Genomic DNA, 22,272 nt, shown 5'->3' with positions numbered 1-22,272 from the left:
CATGGATTAACTGTTGACTTGTGGATTTCTGTGAATCACTCGATGATATCTGTCATTTTCTCAGCTAACAGCAGGGCAGCTCCACTACAAAATGCAGAAGCAGACCACAGGGTGTCAAATATCACCCTGCTTACTATCACCATGTCACCAAAACAGGCTGAACAGCTCACTAACCCCAAAGAACGACCTCACCAAGATCATCGCGTTTAAACAGGCCACCATCTGCATGTTAAAAGCTCTCCTCGCTGTAGACTCCAGCACAAACAGAAGAAAATCTTACATGTTAACAACTTTTATATTTATTACAAACAAAAAAGCATCTCAGAAAAAAATTACAGACAGCATTTCTCGTTGTTGATGTGTCACATGCAATGGCTGCAGGAGTTATTTGGACAGTTAAACCAACAAAACAGCATGAAGTTATTTCACAATGACATAAACAGATATTTGATTCGTACAAAAGCACAATTAGCATACCCAAGTCATGTTTTCTGATATGATTGTATCCATAAACTGTACCGCGGTCACCTGGGGCAACCTCCAGGCTCGAAAAATAAAGCCAAAACCTGCAGTTCCTCTAAAAGCCTGGCTCCAGATATGAGTCAGTCTGAATTTACAGCTTGAATTTTGTCCCTGTAGCTAATTCCCCCCTTAACAGCAACTATGAGAGGATGATTTTCTTTTAAAGAACTGACTTTTTTAAAGCATATTAAGGCTTAAAGCTTGCATTATTACGGTTGTGGCTGGAGTGACAGACATTGATATAGGCAACTGTAGCTTGCCATGTACATTTCAAAACATCTAAACCATGTTGGTGCCTTTTAGAGCATTTTAAAGGAATTTCTGCCACTTTTCTTCCTGTGTGATCAGCTGTACTGACCGATACTGAACATTATCGAAACTCTGCGGTTTATGACTGCACCTATCTAATCAGGCTTTCTAGGGCTAGCTGATAATTTAGAACTCCACCCTCTTATCCAACTTCTACATCCAAGGAAACCAACGTGAATTTAGATGTTTTCATATGTGAAACATGAGAGCATTTTTCAGGGTGTCAACTTAGAATTCATGACAATGAGAGCTGTAATTTGCACATGTATTCCTCACAAGTAAACGTTTAATATTTGTGGCTGCAAAATATGTTGTCAAACTGACTGTTGCCTCGAGAAAAAGTTGACATTGTTGCATGTTTGGATGACAAGATCAACATGGTGATCGTTAATGGTTACATTAATCTTTCATATACAATCTATAATTTTCATTTAAGAACATGTGGAAACAAGGATGGACGAAAGATGTTTGTCCTTCCCCGTTTGGGGATATTTTACTTGACAAGTGTATATAGATATATAAATAAATACATTTACTTGAACATTTTGTTTCTTAGAGCTGAGAAATTCAAGTCTTTTCAATGATGACTTGATACTTTTGGGGGCCTTTATATTTGAAAGCATCCACCATAATGTTTCAGATGTAATCAGTGACGTCAAGTCTTTGGTCATAAAAATGTAATAAAAATTTCCTTTGACATTTAACAAAACATAAAAACCTGAAACATAACATTACATCTACAACATTAAAAAATGAAAACTTAAATGACACCAATGTTACATTTGAATCATGAGGCGAGAATTCCCCAAATTTTCCTTCATGTCATTTTTGAAAATATAAAACAACAGCGTGAGCACAAGGAAGTAAATATAAAAGTTAAAAGACAGAAAATCTGGAGAAAAATGTGTCCAGGACTGTGTTTAGTTCCCGTCTGCCGGGTGGATCTTTAAATTTTGACACCTCGTTGTTTATTTAAGTGTCTTTTTTCTTGTGTTTTCCTGTGTGTGGTGAATAGTAGCACAGTAGTAGTACATGTAGGACAACATGGTGGTGTTTGCATACATTCAAGCCATCTTTGAAGCTTCTTATGTGTATATGACACATTACTGATCAAGTATGTGCATTTTCTGTGCTATTTCTCTGTCTTCTTTTTATGATTCTCTTGACTGAGGTTGTTGTCTGCAAACAGATTTGGGTTCTCGGCCAGCGTGACGCGGACCCTCTTCTTCTCCTTGTAGCGGCCGGAGTTGGAGACCTTGACGTGGCGTCCTTTGGTGGCAGATTTATCGACGATTTTCTCCAGTTTGGCATTCAACTGGCTGTCCAGTTCTGGAGAGCCGTTACTACTCGGGTGGTCTTTGTTCCCAGTGTTACTGCCATGCTCTGCTGGGATTTCATACAGAACCTTGGATTCAGACTTCTTCTTGCGTGAGAAGGTCAGCCTCCACCAGCTTGAGTCAGCCATGGCACCAACAGAGACTGGAGGATCAACCTGTAAAGTTCAGAGATCTTAGCGTGTGGTGAGCAATAGCAAAGAATTCTAGGTAAATAAAGTGTTTTAGCATTACTTTGTACACTTCAAAACAGCATTTATTCTGTCAGTTTTAATGCAGACATGTTAGTCAGTCTTTATCTATACAAAAAGTCTTTTTATTTCCATCTATAAATGCATATCTAAATGTAGTCAGGAAAGGGTCTAGGCCACAAAAAAACTACAGTATGTACAGCTAGATCAAAACTTGGTAGAATTTTGAAATATACCGAGTCTCTTTATCACTATCATTTGACCAGAGGAAGATTTGAAACCAGTCAAACATTTACATTTATTCATACCTGGTCAACAATATAAATAAGAGCTTTGTAGTGTTACGAATCAACTGAATAGCCAAGTATTTATGAAACTTTAATGTATCACTTGCAACCAGTTTTAATTTAAAGGTCTGAAATCATGAAAGGCTAAGCTGGAGAAAGTTTGGTAGTGGCAGTCAAGACAGCATCATCAGCATAAAAATGTACATTACACTTCTGAGTGGGAAATTACACTGAATAAATGCACTTTGAAAGTAATTAACAGTGGGCCCGGTGTTGATCCCTGAGAGACGCCATTATCAGCCATGTTTTTTCTGTCAAATTGTTTTTGCTAACGTCAATAAAATTCAGGTTTTAATATAAAAATACAAAACATTGGATTAGATTATCATAACTCAAAATGTACTTTAAGAAGTAATTCAGTAGTTTGTATAAAATAAACTCCAGTTCCACTTACTTGTTTTTTTTTCCATTTTGAATTAATTAAAATCATTTAAAGGTGATTTTATGTGGTAAATTGCAAAGCCTCGTACACAGAGGTGGCCTAAAGTTTTACAAGGCCTTAAGCAGGATTTGATTAAAGGCCCTCAGCCACCCACGTCAGCAAAGCCACTATTAGCTATATTGCCCTTGCCAAACCATTTCTGCATTACGCATCTAACACAACAATTCTAATGGCTTAGTTATTCTGTGCTGGAAAGAAATACAATAAACAAGCAGATGATGATTTTTAAAACAAGTTCACTGTTTTAATTTTTTTTTAATTGTGCAAAAGGGCAGCACAGTCACAAAGAATTTACCACAGACCGAAATATTACTTTATGTAACAGCGCAAATTTAAAAACAGTGTTAAATAAATTAAATGGAAACTAACTGTCTAGAGAGTGAAAATAGGTTAACACTGTAATTGCTGTTTCCATACAATATCCCCTGAGCTCACCACCCCTTGACATTTCTGTTATTGTTGTTATTGTTAGTGAATGTTAATAATAAATAACTTGCAAAAGCTCAGCGCTCACAGTGAATGATTAAACCGGTCAGTTAACATATTTATTAAATTAATTGGGGGCCCTCTGCTGATGTGGGGGCCCCCAAGCAGCTGCTTCTGTGTGAATTTTGAGTGTTGTCTATGCTGCTGCGCTTGTTTCCCCAGGTAGCTCTGGTTTCTCCTGCTATTGAAAAACATGTTAAATTAGTACCACCTCTATTGCCCCAGGGCATTCTCCTTTAATCTCAGCAGTTTTGCTTCCGGGTTTAATAAAGATTAAAGCAATGATATTACAGTGTAGGAAAACCCAGAGATTTGCAACAGTCATTTATGGATGTTAGTTAAATTTATACATGCTCTGCCACACTTCATTGTTTTATATTTGTTCCTCTGTGTTTTAGTTCATTTGCTCAGGATGTCCTTTATTTACATTCATGCGAGAACAGCAAAGCTGTAAAACTGTGACTGAAGTTCTTTGATAAGAACTTTAATTGATCTGAAGTTAAATTATACATATAGCATGTAATCAAAAGATTTAAATTCTGAAATTCATTTATAAGGTTTTTAAAGGGAAAATGCATTAATATTTGAAGTTCTGCTAACTTACAATAACTATAGCTCCAATTACTTACATTTAATGTCAAAAAGTAGATGCAAATTTTTCACTTGTACAAATTTTCTGCTGCAGATTTGCATTCAAATTAATCTCAGTCTGCACTGAACATCATGCCTTTAATGTTATATCATTCTCTCATTGTTGGTGAACCAGTTCAAAAAGACAAACAACACTGTTTACTCCGCTGCTCTGTGCAGGACTAGTTTGTAGAAAGCAGACGATACTACGGCTGGCTTACTTCATCCAGTGCACATCTCCGTGATTACGAGGTGTAACCCAATGGGGGAGCAACACCTGACACTCTGCTCTCAGCTGATAAATTAATGATTATCTGCACAGGATCCTCTATCGCTCGCATGTGATCTGATATAAAGTCAGGAAAGCAAATACTGGGGAAGCAAGCTGTCGTCCCGATGCTGAACCAGGAGTTTGGAAACGTGTTACATAATGACAAAGGGTGTCTTTCTGTTGTTCACTTAAGAATCACAACATGACCAAAAGCCTCTGGGTTTTCTCATCAAGTGATATCATCTGTATTATTTCAGGTGTATGGATACATACACAGGTAACGATAACAGAATAATACACCCAGGTCTCTGTGGTCCTCGGTCACCTGGTAACCAAACAGGTCAAATAACTTCCTTATGGAGCAATCGCTGACTCTTTCATGCCAACTCTTTTATCGTATCAAAGAGGTCATAAACATGTTCATGGGTCGGATCATGCCTTACATAAATCATCTTGAATACACACAGAAAATATGTTTTGTGTCTTTATTTTTCTATTTCTTCCACCTTCTTTTAATATATTCTTATGTCTGTAAAGAATATACACTTACAGCCACTTTATTAGGTGCACCTGCTCAGCTTCTCCTAAACCTCAGTATCTAATCAGCCAATCACATGGCAGCATTTAGACTTGGTCACGATGACCATAATCAGAATTGGAAGGAAAGGTGATTCAAGTGACACTGAACGTGGAATGGTTGCTGGTGCCAGATGGGCTGATCTGAGTTTCTCAGAAACTGCTGATCAGCTGGGATTTTCCCACATAATTAAAATCCCTATGATGTCAGAGGGCAAAGGATGACCAGACTGCTTTGAGCTGATAGGAAGAAAACAGAAACTCAAATGGCCACTTCCTACAGCCAAAGTATGCAGAAGAGCATCTCTGATTATGTAACATGTTAAACCTTGAAGCAGATAGGATACAGCAGCAGAAGACCACACGGGGTAACGCTGCTGTCAGCTAAGAACAGGAAACTGAGGCTACAGTTAACAAGGGATCCCCAAAACTGCAAAACAGAAGACTGGAAAATCTTTGCCTGGTCTGATGAGTCTTAATTTCTGCAGCAAAATTAGTCTATCAATGGCTCAGGCTGCCGGAGGTGTAATGCTGTGGGTGATATTTTCTTGGCATATTTTGGGCCTCTTGGTAACAACTGAGCATTGTTTAAAAGCCAAAGCCTGCTTGAATATTGCTGCTGGTTGTTGGAAGATGATAACGCACCATGTCACAAAGCTCAAATGATGTCAAACGTCACCAGTTCTCAATCTATTAGAGCATCTTTGAGATGCAATGGTGCAGGAGATTCACATCATGGATGTGCAGCAACTGTGTGATGCTGTCATGTCAACATGAACCAAAATCTCTGAGGAATATTTTTATTATTATTTTACTGCATTTAACTGCAGGCGTGTTTGCTTGGCTTTACAGTTTTCAAATTGATCCTTTGCTTGACAGAAAGCTAACCTGCAACTGTTCTGATGGTTTATTTCCAAGTAAAACTGCCAAAATACAAAAAGTCAGAAATTACTTTACATATTTTAAACTGAATTTTGTAAGTTTCACGTTTAAAGCAGTGCATCATGTCCTCAAAACCACAAAATAAGCTGTGAACTTGTAAATAATAGCATTTTTACTGTAGTTGTAAGCACAATCAGTGAGACTATTATGGTAAGTCCAGCTCTGAGGTCTTTTTATTTTAGTTTTACCAGAATTTAGAGGAATTTTGTTGAGCTACTTTACTAAAGCGGGGACCAGATAGATTCAATGAAAACGTGAATGTGCGATAAACACATAGTGAGCAGTTTATTAAGTATTTTAGATTAACCCCACCTCTCACTGCAACATTTAAAACTTAAACTTGAAGGTTGGGATGAAACATTTAAAAAAAGTGTTTAGATAAAAGCGTGGCTCATAAACCAGATTTTATGACTTTCACAAACACAGCCATATCGCTCTCTTTTATGATGGCTGACAGGAAGTCAGGCCCTTTGGTGTGGTTATTTTATCATGTAGCACCTATGCAAATAAAGAGTCTATGCCCTTTGCAGAAACACTCATCCTACTCTTATCTGACCCATGTGATGTTTGGCAAATGGCACGAACGAAGAGTGCAAAGGTTCTTTGATTTTAAGTTTTGGAAACAGCAATGCAGGCACCTTTTACATTTATTCCTCTGGACCCGGGGTTGCTCTTTGCTTAATAACCTGGGTGTGTGGTTTTCACAGATGCTCAGGTAACAGATAGTTGCTCACCAAGAAGAGCTTTTACAAGGGTCTGAACCACTTCAATGTGTTTACTTGGGTTTCCATAGCTTCTTTTATGTCACATTCCTCAGATTTTAGCATTTTTTCTCTCTGTTTCATCATCTGTTTGTTTATTCCTACACAAAAAGGACAGGTTTCTTCATAGCAAACATTTACAGAGCATTTGCATAATTTTCTTGACTCGCCATCAAAACAGCTTCTACAAGACAGAATACCTTCTCGGCACTTTCACACCATGTTAAGTAAGACAGCTTGTCGATATGCACACATATTTCCAAAAGAATGCCGTGTTTGACTTAGATATGACCTTTGAGACAAAAACTCCTGTTGACACAAAGGAGGCCCTCCATTTTAATAAGTTACCATGTATTCTGTTATGTGTGGGTGAGCCGCCCAAGCAAAGCCTCAGAGATCACAGCAGGAACTGTGGCGCACAATCAGAAATCACTAACGACCTGCAAAGTCTTTGAAAAGAATAACTTTTGAGCCGCAGAAAGACAGAGAGGAGCCTCCAAGGGCACCGAGGGCTTTGCTGCCCTCGTAACTTAAACTGAAGGTTCACTAGATTCTCAGGTTTCATCCCTTGTACCAGACTTGCTGTTGACCCCTAGCAGCAAAGTTTTTTTGGCTCGTCTGATTATTTCCATTAATAAAAATGTCTTTTAGTCATTTGTTCCAGAGGCCTTCCTGCCTTCTCAAAGGTCACAAAAATCCACAGGCTGATTGAATTGTAAACTTCACACAGGTGCAAAGTCCAAAAAGGTTAATTTGTGACTGTAGCTCTTTTATGACTTAGTGTTATTCTAACCAGCTCAAACATGACAAATAAAATCATGTTAAAACATATCTGCACTATGTTATTTAGCATGCATAGTAACCCTGTGGGCCTCCTAATATTTTCTGATGTAAGATAATGCATTAGTGTCTCCTTCAGGCTTCAACCCTTTTTAATTATTCAATTAACTGTCTTTAAAAACAGTGGCAAAGGTCAAAATGTGTCACAGTTTGTCCAGCTCAAGCTGATTTCTTCCAATGTTTTCTTCTGTAAATCAAAAGCTCTCAAACTCTGAATTTGTTTGATATAAGACAAGTAAAAACCCCAAGTTTTCACTTTTGAGAGGCTGAAATCATCGAAAGTCAGGCCTCTTTTCCAAAGAATTTTACTTCAGCCATAATTTGACTGTTAAAACACAGCACTCACCTCAAGTTACCCAAGCTAATGTCTCCATATTTATTGTTTTTGTCCCTGAAAAACTCAAAAATATCCAGTTTGCATCTACATACTGTGAAAAACTAAAGTCGTTTCTCCAACTTAAGGATCTAGAAACAAAAAACTTTTGACATTTTCACTTGGAAATTTGACTTTAGCTGTTGTTTGGCTATACAAATACAGTACTGCAGTTCTAATATGTTGATCAGGGTTGCTGAGCTGTGGAAATACCAGCGAAAAAGATGGAAGTAGCATGTTGATTTTTGTAATTAGAGTTAAATGTGTATTTCTTGCACAGATAAAAGTCTAGTTTCCACTGCAGTTCATTGGAGGCTTTCAGGTGCGCTCGTTCTCTTACCTTGTTCACAGTGTGCTGGCTGAAAGGGGACTCTCTCACATGCGACACTGTCTCACCATGCTTACAAACTTTCTATCTCCTCTCTTTGTTTTTCTGTGGAATCTTTTTCCTCTCCTCAGGTGAGCGTGCACAGGTGCAGCATCTCTCTCCCTCTGCCTCTCCCTCTTACCTTGTCCCTCTGCACTCCTCTTTAGCACACACCCTCCTCAAACACACACATACACACACACCTAGAGCCCGCCCAGCTGAGTGCATGACTGAGTAAATGTTGCAGCCATGTGATTTTCAGCTCAGTCCCATATCAAGATCTCTGACATCAGGGCTAATGTGAACCTGAGAGGTGATTGGCTTTCCAAACTGTAAATAAAACCCCCGTTATCAGTCTCACTTTAAATCCAAGTATTGTTTTAATGTGGACTTTGGAGTCAGAATAAAGTCACCTTTCACTGAGCATTTTCTCTTACATAAGTCTTTGTGATGGCTTTAAGCTGGAGGGAGAGAACGAGAGCAATCGAGCTGCTTTGCATGGCTTGTTTAAAATCACAGACAGTGAATAGACGCTGAATTTGCAAGTTAGGTCACCATTCAAATGAACTGAAATTAGGCCACTACAGAAACTCTGTTGCTGCAGGGATTTAATGCTTGTGTTTTCAGGTTTGTCCAGTCTGGAGTTCACAAGAAGCCAAATTGTTGAATTATTACTGTTGTTTTTCACCCATATCACTTTTTTCAATAACAATAATACACTGTGTCAGTCTCTGTTTTCTCATATTTAAAATTATGTTACATAATGAACAAAATAAAACTGTAACGACACATTTAACTGTTTAAAAAACGTGTTTAGTAAATAAATGTTTTGTTAATAGTTTAGTTAACAAAGTTTAATGTTTAGTTATTGATCACTGAACGGCCAAAATCAAACATAAATAAATAAGTATTAATAATGATTCAATTCAATTCAATTTTATTTATATAGCGCCAAATCACAACAAAAGTCGCCTCGAGGCGCTTCATAGATACAGAGAAAAACCCAACAATCATATGACCCCCTATGAGCAACCTTTTTATACATTTGATGAGATAATGATATCTTATCAAATGTATAAAATATAACAGATGGACATAAAATGTGACGTTAATTGGTGTCTGGTGTTTCCGCCAGTTCCTTTCTGTGCCCCGCTCATGTATTGAGCCACATGCCTGTTCATCTTAGCCGATATGATGCCCGCCAGGAGCTTCCATGTGGTACTGAGGCAGGTTATTGGCTGGTAGTTGGATGGGACTGGTCCCTTCTGGGGATCCTCAGGGATCTTGTGCCTCTTTTATTAGCAGTTGGTTCCTTTGTGCAGTTAGCTTCTTCAGCTAGCAGGAGTGAATCATGTCGGGGGCCTGTCCGACTCTTCATACTGGAGACCCTTTCTGGGATGTCTGCCACTGTAATGGTTACTATAAACCCTGTTCAGGAAGGTTGCTGTGGTCTTAGATCTACTAATCGCTGAGGTCTCACTCAATGACTTCAACACACCAGTTGTTGGGCTTGGTACCACATCTCGGGTGGGGGTGATGATCTCCCTCCTGACCTGACATCCTGGCTCCCCCTTGCTGTAGCATTTGTGTTGTACCTCATCAATCTCCAGCTGTGATAGCAGTTGCTTCTTCCGAATGCTGGAACACTGAGTTACTAGTTCTTTCACCGTTGGTCTAGATGTTGGGCATCAAAAAGTCCAGAGGTCCCACATCCTCTTCATTTAACCCTTTCTGTTGGGGTTAATTGCATAGTGGCATTCCAACAGCGCCATGTTCTCATCCCATGTCCACGTCTGAGCTTCTTGTTCCACTAGCCCATTTCTCATCATTTCATCGTCTCATTTCAACAAATTTCATTTTTTAAGTTTTTTTAAACAATAAATTTAAGTTTAGAATTCAAAATTTCCTATTTGTGGATATAAAACTTTGGATTAATGTTCTGATTCTTTTCCCCTCAATTTTGTGCATGAATTTAAACATGCAAAGCATTAAGTGCAAAGAAATAGCATACTTACAATAGTGTGCTTGGATAATAGAGTAATAAGTATATAGGAAAGCATGAAATAAACAAATAAAGAGAGATATAAATGAGATGTAGACACAGAACCAGAATAATTTAAATACATTTTTAAAGAAATTGGAGCACATTTGTTACAACTGTGTCAAATGTTTTTATTTTAACAGGCTTGCAGGTAATAACTGTCTAGATAGATAGATGTAGATTTCCTTTTCTGAAGGTAAACCACATTTATGTTTATTTAACTGTGCAAGAAATATCATGAGACCTTTTTTTTTTAACAAATGACTGACCCATAACAAGAAATGGTCAACATTTTCCAGGTATTCTTCCACATTTTTCATGGGCTACTCTTAGTTTGGGAACAACTGACCTTAAGTAAAGTGACACTACCGCCCTCTAGCGACAGTCTCATTAGTTGCACCAATCAGGGGCCACGACGATTCACCAATCCAAATGCAGCTATCGACATGGCAACATCGCCTCCTCCTATTGGCTCTCTTTCTCCTAACGTGTCATAAACAGGAAAGCTCCGGATGGTGATGATAATCCTGGATATAAACCGGAATATAATCGTATAATGAAGCCCTGAATGGTCGGAAACGTTTTTAAAAAGAAAAGGAAATAATGGAGGTGAGATTAAATTTAGTTTTTTTTTCCGAGCTGGCTTTAAAAACTAGCCTGCGAGCTAACGCTAGCTAGCTGACACAGTCAAAAGTCCACTTAAGTGACAGAGAAATGAACACTTTACACTGAGTTTAAGTTAGCAAAGAAAACAGTCTGTCCTATGACATTTTTTAAGATACTTATTCACAATGTCTTCCTAACGGTTTAATGTGATATTGTCCTTTACGTTAGTTAAATAAGGTGTAAATAACAAAATCTATTGGCTGTCTCCCTTCAGCGGAACATTCAGAACCTTCCCATCGACATACAGACCAGCAAACTTTTAGGTAAGACAAAAACACGCACATTTAAAACAAGCACTTGCTTTTCTATGTGTTCCTCTGCAGCTGAGCTACAAGCAGCTAATACAGCTCTGTAGTCCTTTAGCCTGCTGGCTGAAACAGATGTTACAGACGTAAACTTGCTCTGTGTGGTTGCAGACTGGCTGGTGGATCGGAGGCACTGTAACCTGAAATGGCAAAGTGCAGTGAAGGTGATCAGGGAGAAGATCAATGCTGCCATCCAGGACATGCCGGAGAACGAGGAGATCAAGGCGCTCCTCTCCGGCTCTTGTAGGTCCCCTACAACTCAATACACCCACCCATCCTTCCACTTCTCTGAGAGATGAATCTATTATGGACCCAGCAGGCTATTTAGCACCATTTCTACTCTTCTCAGGGACTCCCCTTTCCAACCAGATATAGGTTTTGGGTTACTTTATAATCATCAATGCAGGCTTAAACCCCACTTCACAACTTTATTAATGTTTTTTTTTTTCTTGTTGTTATCATTATTCTTATTTTAAGGTGGTGTTACAACCCTGCTAATGACTGCAACAAAGTGGAGACTAACATTGGAGTTTTTTAATGGTCTTATTTTAAAATACTGTCTAATCTAAGCTAATAATGGTAGTCAGGAGAGCATCACAGGGTTTAGCAATAAGTGCTGTCCCTCCCAAGCCAACCTCAGGCATGCTTTTGCACAACTTTTGGACAACTAGCAGTTAACCTCAGGCAACTCCCAAAGACTCTTGCACTGCTACTGCAACACCAGCAGGGGTTGCAGAGGAGCATGGCTTTGGTGTTTATTGTATTTTAAGCAGCTGTTAATATGCACTGTTTTTAAATCTTCATCTATTTCTGTGCTTTGTTTACTTTCACTGACAGACATTCACTACTTTCACTGCTTGAGGATCGTGGAGATCCTGAAGGGAACTGAGGCTTCCTCCAAGAACATCTTTGGCAGATACTCATCACAGAGGATGAAGGTGAGAGGATTCATACATGTCAATGTCACATGTTAAGGGGATTTTTTTTATTTGGGTTTTCTGCTGTAAAACTTTCTCCCTTGTGGTTTTGTTTTCATAGGACTGGCAGGAGATTGTGTCTCTTTATGAAGCAGATAATGTCTATTTGGGTAAGTGTGTTAGGAAAATAAGGGAAAGACATATCAATATGTCTTCTTTATAGTATAAAAACACCTGTGAACACAGCTACGTATCTTTGGCTCCTTTGAAAATAAATCTTAAAATATCTTTAATTCATATTTACTGACAGTATGGATGAGTTTTAAGTGTTTTTTGTCTTCTTAATGTGCAAATTTCCATCTCTCAGTGCTGCTATTTTTGTCCCATTTAAACATTTAGGTCGTGAAATGCGACTGTGTACAAACATGTGTTAATGCTTTATAGTTCAGCTAAGACTTTCATGCTGTTTAATATGCTTTAAACCAGTTAGCAATGAGATAATGTATCTGGTTAACCTAATTATTGTAGCTTATGCCTAAAAGAATGTCTTAAATATAGGGACCCCTGTACTTGGGTCCAGGTGGGAAATTGGTTTAGGCCCAGTTGGATGCTGACCTTGTAACATACTGGTGGAAAAGGCAAAGAAGACGAGTCTACTTGTTTACACAAAGTGCTTATGAGACCGTTTGTTGTCACTTTATGTCATATTGTCTATTTTTATTTTTTTAGCTTGTTTATTTTGTAGGGACAATAAACAAGGCATATATTTGACCTAAAAGCTCACTTTCATCTGTAGTTTTTAGACAGATGAACCGGATCAGTAAATATAAAAGCATTCTTTAGTGCAAATAAATTTCAACCATGTTAACCAAAGTTCATTTTCACACAGTTTGCTGTCTGCAGAACTGCGACTCTTTCAACCGCGTTTTCTGATGTTCTGTGGTCACAAATTTCACAACTCTGCTGCCTTAACAGAAAAACAGTTTAATCATCCGGTGTTGGGGACTAAAATGTAAAACTTTCCATGTACAGATTGCTTATATAGCAGCACGAAGCAAGTCCAAGAGAACTTCTTTAAATTCTAGAGCTCTATGTGCACCTTCTAATGATCAAGTTTCCCAAGTAGGGCCTCGTGGATGTACAAAGTCTAACACGTGAATATCAAATACAGCTGATGTAGAGGAATATAGAAGTCACTTCACTATGGTTAGAAAACTTTAAATTAGCAGCTAAAACTGACATCTAGCAACATGAACCACCTTATATTTTGTCTTGGTGATTATTTTTAACTTTACTTTAAAAGAGTGTATTTTCACCATAGACTGTATGTAATTGGTGGCTGTAGAGGAGTCGCCCCCTGCTGGATGGAAAGAATGCAGCATTAAAGCACTTCCCATTGCTGTTTCAGATCTTGAAGCTATGCTGTATCTGTTATACAGTCTGTGGTTTTTGGTGTATTTTTCCAGCCCTTAAATTTAGTCTAAGATATGTTAAAGTTCCTGAAGTCTTGATTTAAGTCAAGATTTAACTTGCTTATACCTGTAGGCTCCCTCTTTTAAAGCAGGAAGGTTATAAGTGTTAATTTTGCTGCTGCATTTGTGTAGCTTAGGATATCGACCACAAAATCCAGCTGAAGAAACAAAATAATTGCATGTGCTGAATGATAAAAAATGTGTTTGTGTGTCCCAGTGGAGTTGGCCAGCTTGCTGAGCCGCAACGTGAGCTACGAAGGCCCGGCTCTGAGGAGGCAGCTGGCCAAAGCTCAGCAGCTGCAGCAGGAGCTGAGCAGGCGGGAGGTGGAGTGCCAGAGCTCAGCTGCAGACTTGAGGGAACGCTACTATGCTGCCTGCAAACAGTATGGCATCACAGTAAGTGCAAGAACGTGCACACCTCTAGGAGAATATTCAGACACAAACACTCAGAGTTACGCATTTTATTAACTGATTGATGCGAATGTGAACAGAAAGCAGTAACCTTAGGCGGGGGCCTCACCCTGTAAGGCCATGAATGTAAGAACAAAGATTTTAAACTCAAATCTAAACTGGTGGAAAAGCTTTAACAATCGTGTGCTATGTGAGGATTTCTGAGCCTTTGATTGACTTATTTGCTTCTTACAGGGTGAAAATGTTCCTCGAGAGCTTCAGGCTCTGGTGAAGGACTTGCCAGCGGTTCTTGACGAAGTCGGGAAGGATGCTGCGAGGCTCGAAGAGCAAATACAACTTTATGCTGCCTTTACAAACTTTGTCTGTGACTGGTGAGTAAGGGATACAGTAGAGATGCCATGTTATGGGGGGAAAAAAACATAATTTCTGTTATTTTGGGCAATATTGAAATCTTAAGTATTTAAAATTGGTTAGTTACAAACTTAACAAATGGTTAAAAACTTTTCACGGGGAATCTCCTTGAACTTTAAATGTCGTTCAAACTGAAAACAAGTTAATAATTGAGTTATAAAAGATGGGCCATTCTGTGAAGAGTGAGCCAAAAACAGATGGGATGAGAGACAATCTGAGTTAAAAAGACAAAGCCGGCTGCAGGCAACTGTTAATGATCCTTCAAGTTTCATGATCCTAACTCGTTCAAGATAGACCAGGTTGTCCAAAGGCTCACTCATGAGTTAAAGCAGCTCCTTTGCTAATCAGAGGTAAAGTGGTTGACTCTTCCAGTCCACATGTTGATGTGTGCTTGGACCAAAAAAGCATGAAAGGCCTTTATAAATGCATCTGTGACTGGGCAACTGCAGCTTTCAGTGTAAAAACTTTGTGTTTTCATAATATTGGAAGCTAAATTATTTTCAGTTGTAACTGAAATCCAGTTTATCATCCAGACTTAAAATATTATGTTTTGTTTTGTCGCAGTTTCACTCAAATGTATATTTTTGCAGATACAGCTCAAACATCGGTGTATATCCATTAGAGCAGTTCACAAAAAACTAAGAAAGTAAACTTGAAAGAAACACTTTCTGTTCTGTTTAACTACATAAACCATAGATAATGTTTGTGCTGGGTCACATGAGCTCACATGTTGTCATTTGTAGGTCTGAGCCAGTACTCCCTATGCTGACATTTGCCCAAAAAAGAGGGAATGCAACATTTTATGAGTGGAGAACGGGGAAAGTTCCCACAGTTGTTGAAAGGCCAGTTGTGGGTGAATCACCACCTGATACCATCACAGAGGACACGGTTAGTTTTACTGCATGTGTATTCTTGTTGTTGTGCTCATATAATTAAAACTAGTAAGAACCATTCATTATTCTATCTTAATGCAGTTCACTATGTAAACTGGGCCATAATTGAAATTATCAGTAAATGCCTGCATGTTTCAAAGTGATTCCAAATGTCCACTCACAGCAGGAGTCCTTTCTTACCGCTGTTTTTGCTTCGTCTTCTAAAATCTGTTTTAGATCGACTGGGGCGACTTTGGCAAAGTATCAGATTCCCTGGGTGTGAGTTCAGGCATCACAGCCGAGGATGGAATAGACTGGGGAATCAGCCTGGAGCCGAACTCCAAGGTAGGGCGTCTGAACACGTCTGCGTTGCATCCTTTTCTCTAAAACAATGATATATGATATAGTGATTTTTTTTTTAAAGGTACATCCTCATCTTAAACCAGCTGCAGTGCCTGAATTTTGCAGCAGAAATTCAGTGTGTGTGAAAACATGTTAGCAAGCTGATTAACACCAAATAGGTCACAAGTTAACATACAAATGGCCAAAAATAACTGGCTAAAACTACAAGGTAAATCGTACATATGAAGCCTGGTAAAATAATAACAACAATAATAATGAAAACTTTTTTTCATTGTGTAGGTTCCACTAAAGCAAAGTTGCTTGCTCGCTATTGTCCCCCTTATGTGCAGCAATTTGCAACATAATTTGTGCCATTACTGCTGGCATGCAACTCCAGCTCTTTGGCACAACCAATGGTGTGGAAAATTGCATCTCCACAGTCTATCAGTGCAGGGTCCTGCAAGTGAACAGAACCAGTAGAGGTGTTTGGGAGTGGGGTGGGGGGTTCAAGAAAATTAGAAAAAAATTGAAAATAAAAGACACTTTTTTTGTTTTTGTTTGAGTGACGCACTACCAGGTATATTTTTCCCTGCAGAGACACAATTAATTTCAGGAGACTGCAGTGAGTGACGTATACAATGTTGTGGTGATGTATTGTGTTGCAACATCAGTGTGTGTAGGAAGTGGCCATTGAGTCAAGCATAACCTCAGATTAATGGATAAATGGTCAAAATAGATATCTTACTGTATAGTTGCTTGGAATATACAGGCGCTATGAATGAATGGTCAAAAACATTGCACCATAAAATATTAAAAACGCTTTAATGGCATTTTTGTTAACTTTTAATAAAGTCAAATTAAATTTGGTTTGTTTTTTTGTTCTTTCATTATAATTGTTAATGCTTGATAATACATTTTGTTCTGTTTGGTGCAATCTCTCAGGTTCTGAAGGGAATATGCCAGAAAAAGTTTGAGAACTGCTGGATAAAGTAAAAGTATATGGTTACATGATTGCGGAACTACAGAATATATTGGGTGAAAATGTCTAAAAGTACTGTAGAGCTATGCCAGGCAGAAAAAGCTGTAATAAACCACAGTGTTGATTACTTTTTGGGAGAAGGTAGTCAGTTGAGTAATGGGAGGTAAAAGGCTGAACTATTCTCTCTCCGTCTCCCTCATCAGGACCCCGGGGCAGGCGGTATCGACTGGGGTGACAGCGCAGAAGCTCCCATTGAAATTGAAATTGTGGATGTGGGCACAGACTGTGAGAAACTTTTTTTTTTTCCCCCTTCTAATCCTTTTTATGTTTGCAGCTGTCACATGCTCAGCTGCTGAAATGTCCATTTGCTAAAAAAGACTCATTTTATTTTGAAGGCCCTGAGGGAGTGGCAAGGGGTGAAGATGCTCTAACTATACTGGAAAACCCTCTGTCACGCAGCCGGTTCATTGACGAGTTGATGGAGGTAAAGACTACAGTCATTCGATCTCAAATTACTTCAAGAAGACCCACATATATTTGTATATAGCCTAATGATATAAAGCTATAGGCAGAACACACAAGTGGAGCATTAAGCAGCTTAGAGGGAGAGTGTGTTGTTAAAAACTTTTTGTTTTACTCCAAACACACCAGGTTTGCTGGTGTGTTTGGAGTGAATGATAGTGAAAAGCATTTAACAGCATCAGTTTTAACTTTCAGACAAAAACGTGTAAGGTAACAGTTCCACAGACTGACACGGAGGACATTTTGTAATTTTTTATTTTATTTGTATTTGTATGGTTTTAGTCTTTTGTTGTTGTTTATATTTATTGCAGTTTTTAAAAACTAACATTTTGAAGGATAGAAGGAGTGACCTTTCAGTGACTAGCTAAGTGTTGCTCAGTTTTTTAGGTTGAACATTTGTATTTTAACTTAAGGTTGTGTGATGATTGTAAAATGTTCTGGACAAAATTATTGATGATGAAAATTTGTAAATATCATTTAGTCCCACAGGTCTCCTCACTAAGCCATTAAATCTATTTAAATTAAGGAAAAAGGTCTAATTGAACTGCTTAGTTTCAGATAGAAGTGCCGGGGAAATGCTTTTGGGGTTTTTTCTTGGCCACCCAAAAAGTTAGGAACACCCTGTTCCTGGAAGGTTAAAGCTTATGTCGTCTACAGGTTTTGTTGGAACACAACTGTGCGAGGGTCCACAAGCCAGTGTATGTGTAATGCTGGTCCCGAGCCCAGATAAATGGGAAGGGTTGTGTCAGAAAGAGCATCTGGCATAAAATCTTGGCCAAAATCAAACATGTGGATCATGAAGAATGAGATTTCCATACTGGATCAGTCAGAGCCCAGGTTAACGAAGACCACCTTCAGTGCTGAATGTTCGTCAGAGTGCTGGTGAAAGCTTTGCTACTGTTGGCGAATGCAAAGGAAGAGGAAAGGGGGAAGGCATGTTAGGAGGCAGCGAGAGAGAAGGAAAGGCAGGGAGTGTGGAGGGTGAGAGGAGGGACTGTAAATGTTGGGATGACGCAAGAAAAATCTTGATGTCTGAAACATGACTGTAGCCACCAAAGGTATTTCTGCCATTAGGCTACAAATAAAGTACGCCATAGTCTTATGACTTCACCATCACCTCCTGCATTCACTTTGATGACGACTTATCTGCAGTCTTATTTAGCCATTTGCCAGTAAGCATCTTCTCTAGTACACATAATATATTAACCAGTGAGCTATTTACATGTGTTTCATGTTGTGGAACAAAAGGTAAAATGTCCAAGGTTTGCGTTAACAGCCAAACTCAAGAGTTGACTCAGTTTTTAGCAGTCAATCCATGTAGTTGTGTGCACCATACTTATTATTTAATCCAAATCAAAACATTTTATTCCCAAGGCCATCAGAGCAGCACACATCTATCTGTACTTTTAATTAAGTGGGTACAGGGGGTGTCTGAAGCCTGCCTCATTTGATTTTTGTCTGGAGGCAGAGCACACTGCAAACAGGTTGCAGTAATTCACATGTTTTAGGTACTACTGAACATGAATAATAGTGCAGTAAAGTGTAATGTAGTATTCAAAGTATAACTTCAGATTTGAAGAATCTCCTTGTGTGTCTCTTCTCTGTAGCAGTGGCTAAGTAAGAATAAAGACACAGCTGCAGCTGAAAATTGCTGGTGTATGTAATTCAAATGCCTTTAAGAAGGTTATTTCAGATTGTAGAAACATACATATGTTGGCAGGTAAGCAATCCAGTCAGGACGAAGTCAACCAAGAAGAAAGAAAACAAGAAAGCTGAATAAAGTAGCTGCAGTGTGTTATCAAGGTGAAGGCTTTGAGACCACTAACAAGCAGCCTGACGTTCTTGTGAGCACAGCGGCTACATGTCATTATAAAGTTTTAGATAAGCTCAAAAGAGATGGCAACAAAGCTGCAAGAATGAAGTTAAAATGGTGAAAAAAGAACGCCAAGATTGAGGTCAAACAGTTTCTAGTTGTAGCACTGAATCAAGACGAATGCATAGCAACAGTGAAATGCAGAGGCGGCCACTTTATACTCCAGATGAAGTGAAAAGGATTGGAATTGGGTCATGGTTTCGGTGTTTGGTACTAGTCAGGAGTGTCTCTGCTGCATGGTTAAACAGCTGCTGGTGCGATAAGGAAGACCTCTGCACAGAGAGAACTGCAGAAATTCAGGAAAGAGGCAATAAAGGCAGATGGTGTGATTTCATAATCTTTTACGTGGATTAAATAGAAAAATCTGGTCCTGATAAATGTTTAGCTGATATGGTCTTATGCATTCAGACATAACAGAAGATTAGGATCTCAGTTTAACAATATTTCACCTGAAGGAATGCTCCCACTGTTGAGGTGCAATTGCATTTTTTACTGTGATATTTATATATAAGTGTTTGAATGCCAGATTTGGTTTTCTGTCACTAACGCATGACTCTGGCTTCATTTGTTGGTGCAGCTGGAGGTGTTCCTGACTCAGCGTCTGAGTGAGATGAGAGAAGAGGGCGATGTGGTAGCTATGAGCCAGTTCCAGCAGGCCCCCTCGGTCATCCAAGGCCAAACCTGCGAACACATCCAGGCGATGCTGTCTGAGGTGCAGGACCTTCTGGGGAGGCTCACCTCTCTCCGGATGCAGCACCTGTTCATGATTCACGCCTCTCCACGGTATGATGGTCGCCAGAATATCAGCATGATCACCACTGAGCTCTATTTCAGGAAACAATGTGAATACATGACCTTGTTGTAAAATAACACACATAAGATGAAGAACTATCATTTCAAACTTCTCTTTTAGCACTTTATTGTGACTTTTGTATATAATAGCTTAACAAGTTTATAGCTTAGAGCAAGGGTGGGGAACTCCAGGCCTTGAGGGCCGGTGTCCTGCAGGTTTTAGATCTCACCCTGCGTCACCACACCTGAATCAAATGATTAGTTCATTACCAGGCCTCTGGAGAACTTCAAGACATGTTGAGGAGGTCGTTTAACCATTTAAATCACCCGTGTTGGATCAAGGACACATCTAAACCCTGCAGGACGCCGGCCGTTGAGACCTGGAGTTCCCCATCCCTGTGCTTATTTCAGAAAGTGAAAGTTAGAATTTGTGCCACAAAATCTGGAGTTTCTGTACTCTTAAGGATCCCCTTTCTCCAATCAGACCCAGAAAAAACCTTTGCAGATAAACAATTGCAAGCCTGATATTACCTTGACATTCATGTCTGTGGTTAGTGTGATTAGCTCTGTGATTCATTTCTACCATAACTGGCTGTGATTTAAGAGACAGTTAACTTTTATTATTCTGTCTCTCTTCTGTAGAAGGGAAATTAAAGTATAGAATGCTTAATTAATTGCCTTGTAGCAGGTCCTTTTTTATGTAAAGTACACTGACAATACATTTTATTCTGTATAAATAATATAAGCTACTTTGAGCTGCTCACTTATTCACAGCGGGTAGCTCTGCATATTTGATTTGGCAGATTTTTACACCAGATGCCCTTCCTGACACAAACCCCTCTGTGACTCCTTGTGGGCTCAAACTGGGGCTCTTTTGCTTGTTAGGCAAATAAGTTAACCGCTACAATACAGAGCCACTTATTCAGTATAAATGACATAAATCATTTCTATCATGAGCATCAGTCTTTAAATAAAGTGGAAAAACCCCTTTGTATGCATCAGAAATGTTGCACCTTTTGTTCATTATTTTTAATGTGATGTGCGTGTTCAGGTATGTTGAGCGCGTGTCAGAGATGCTGAGACAGAAAATGAAGCAGGCTGACATTCTGGTGCTGAAAGGAGCCACAATGGCAGAGAAGAGGCAGGAAGCCCTGCAGGAGCAGTCCAGGCTGGAGCCTCGTGTTGACCTGCTGGCAGGATGCACCCGGGAACTCCAGAAGCTGGTACAGCATTATTTTTTGTATTTGTTTCTGTTGGCACGGTGGATAATTTACTAACTATGTCAAATGAGGAGGCTGCAGGAAGCAGAAAATACTGAAAACTGTCATTGTGAGATCTCTGTTTAAATATGAGCAGACACATAAAGGTATTCATATTCTATGTGACATGGAAACGGTACAAATTCTAAGTGTTACGCCGACAATGTTCTCAGAAGTAACTGATGATTGTTATGTTTGTTTTCACAGATCGAGGCAGACATTTCAAAGCGATACCACAACAGGCCTGTGAACCTGATGGGGGTTAATATTTAGTGAACTTCAGACAGTCACTGAAAATATTTTGTCATGATCTACAACAGAAATTAAAAAAGTGATATTTAATGTAAACTTTTGTTGGGTTTTTTTTTTTTGTTCTTTGCGTTTTTGTATAACTGCTGTAGAGATAAAGAAACAAACAATGTTGAAAATACTAAAACGTGATAAAAATAACTTGTGTATTGTTAGGATTGGTTTAAAACCAGGGAATAAAACTGGATTTTAAGCAGGTTTCAAGTTTTGATGCCCCTGTATTAAAACAAAATATATTACTGTCCAAGAGTCCGGAGCCACCACTCATTTCTTTATATTTCGCTTCCAAGAAACCTGATTTTCTTGAAATTTTTCTAAAGTGGACCTCTGAAGTTTTTCTTTGGACATTGACTGCTTTTTCACTCATTTTCAGTCCAGTCCTTGTACCTAACCATTTTCAGAGGAATGCTTGAAAAATGCCAAAGACAACACTGATTTGCAGTTATAAACTGGTATATTTGCACCAACAAGGTGATTCTAAAAAAGCTATTGGCCAAAAAACAAACACACTGCGTAGCGTGCAGTGTGACCTTAAGAAATTTGAGGAAACTGGACAAGTTTGGGGCAAAAGGAGCGACAGACTTGAAAACATTTTTGAAAAACAGCAGATGAACAGTATCTGAAGGTCATGTCATTAAGAAATAGGAATAAATCCATCAAAGACCTGAGAGATGCATCTGGACCTTCAGCTGAGCCATGTACTATTCACT

The 22,272-nt window shown here is 38.9% G+C and overlaps 2 protein-coding genes across 2 annotated transcripts; one reads left to right on the top strand and one right to left on the bottom strand.

Annotated features, from left to right (window-relative positions):
• Window positions 1-283: 283 nt before the first annotated feature.
• Window positions 284-8,583, bottom strand: prr15lb (proline rich 15 like b). Its single transcript, XM_026178484.1, has 2 exons — window positions 8,365-8,583; window positions 284-2,323 (listed from the first exon to the last, which is right to left on the bottom strand). The coding sequence occupies exon 2, from the start codon at window positions 2,294-2,296 to the stop codon at window positions 1,964-1,966; it is 333 nt and encodes a 110-aa protein (XP_026034269.1). The 5' UTR covers window positions 2,297-2,323; window positions 8,365-8,583; the 3' UTR covers window positions 284-1,963.
• Window positions 8,584-10,883: 2,300 nt separating this feature from the next.
• On the top strand, window positions 10,884-21,591 carry cdk5rap3 (CDK5 regulatory subunit associated protein 3). Its single transcript, XM_026178065.1, has 14 exons — window positions 10,884-11,041; window positions 11,313-11,361; window positions 11,515-11,646; window positions 12,241-12,341; window positions 12,442-12,490; window positions 14,010-14,188; window positions 14,438-14,574; window positions 15,358-15,502; window positions 15,724-15,831; window positions 17,011-17,092; window positions 17,203-17,291; window positions 19,780-19,985; window positions 21,046-21,217; window positions 21,461-21,591. The coding sequence occupies exons 1-14, from the start codon at window positions 11,036-11,038 to the stop codon at window positions 21,524-21,526; spliced, it is 1,521 nt and encodes a 506-aa protein (XP_026033850.1). The 5' UTR covers window positions 10,884-11,035; the 3' UTR covers window positions 21,527-21,591.
• The last annotated feature ends 681 nt before the right edge of the window (window positions 21,592-22,272 follow it).

Source organism: Astatotilapia calliptera, chromosome 8 (genome assembly GCF_900246225.1).
Source record: "Astatotilapia calliptera chromosome 8, fAstCal1.2, whole genome shotgun sequence".
Classification (NCBI taxonomy): domain Eukaryota; kingdom Metazoa; phylum Chordata; class Actinopteri; order Cichliformes; family Cichlidae; genus Astatotilapia; species Astatotilapia calliptera.
Note: the sequence above shows the minus strand (reverse complement) of the source record. Positions and strands in the feature narration are given on the sequence as shown.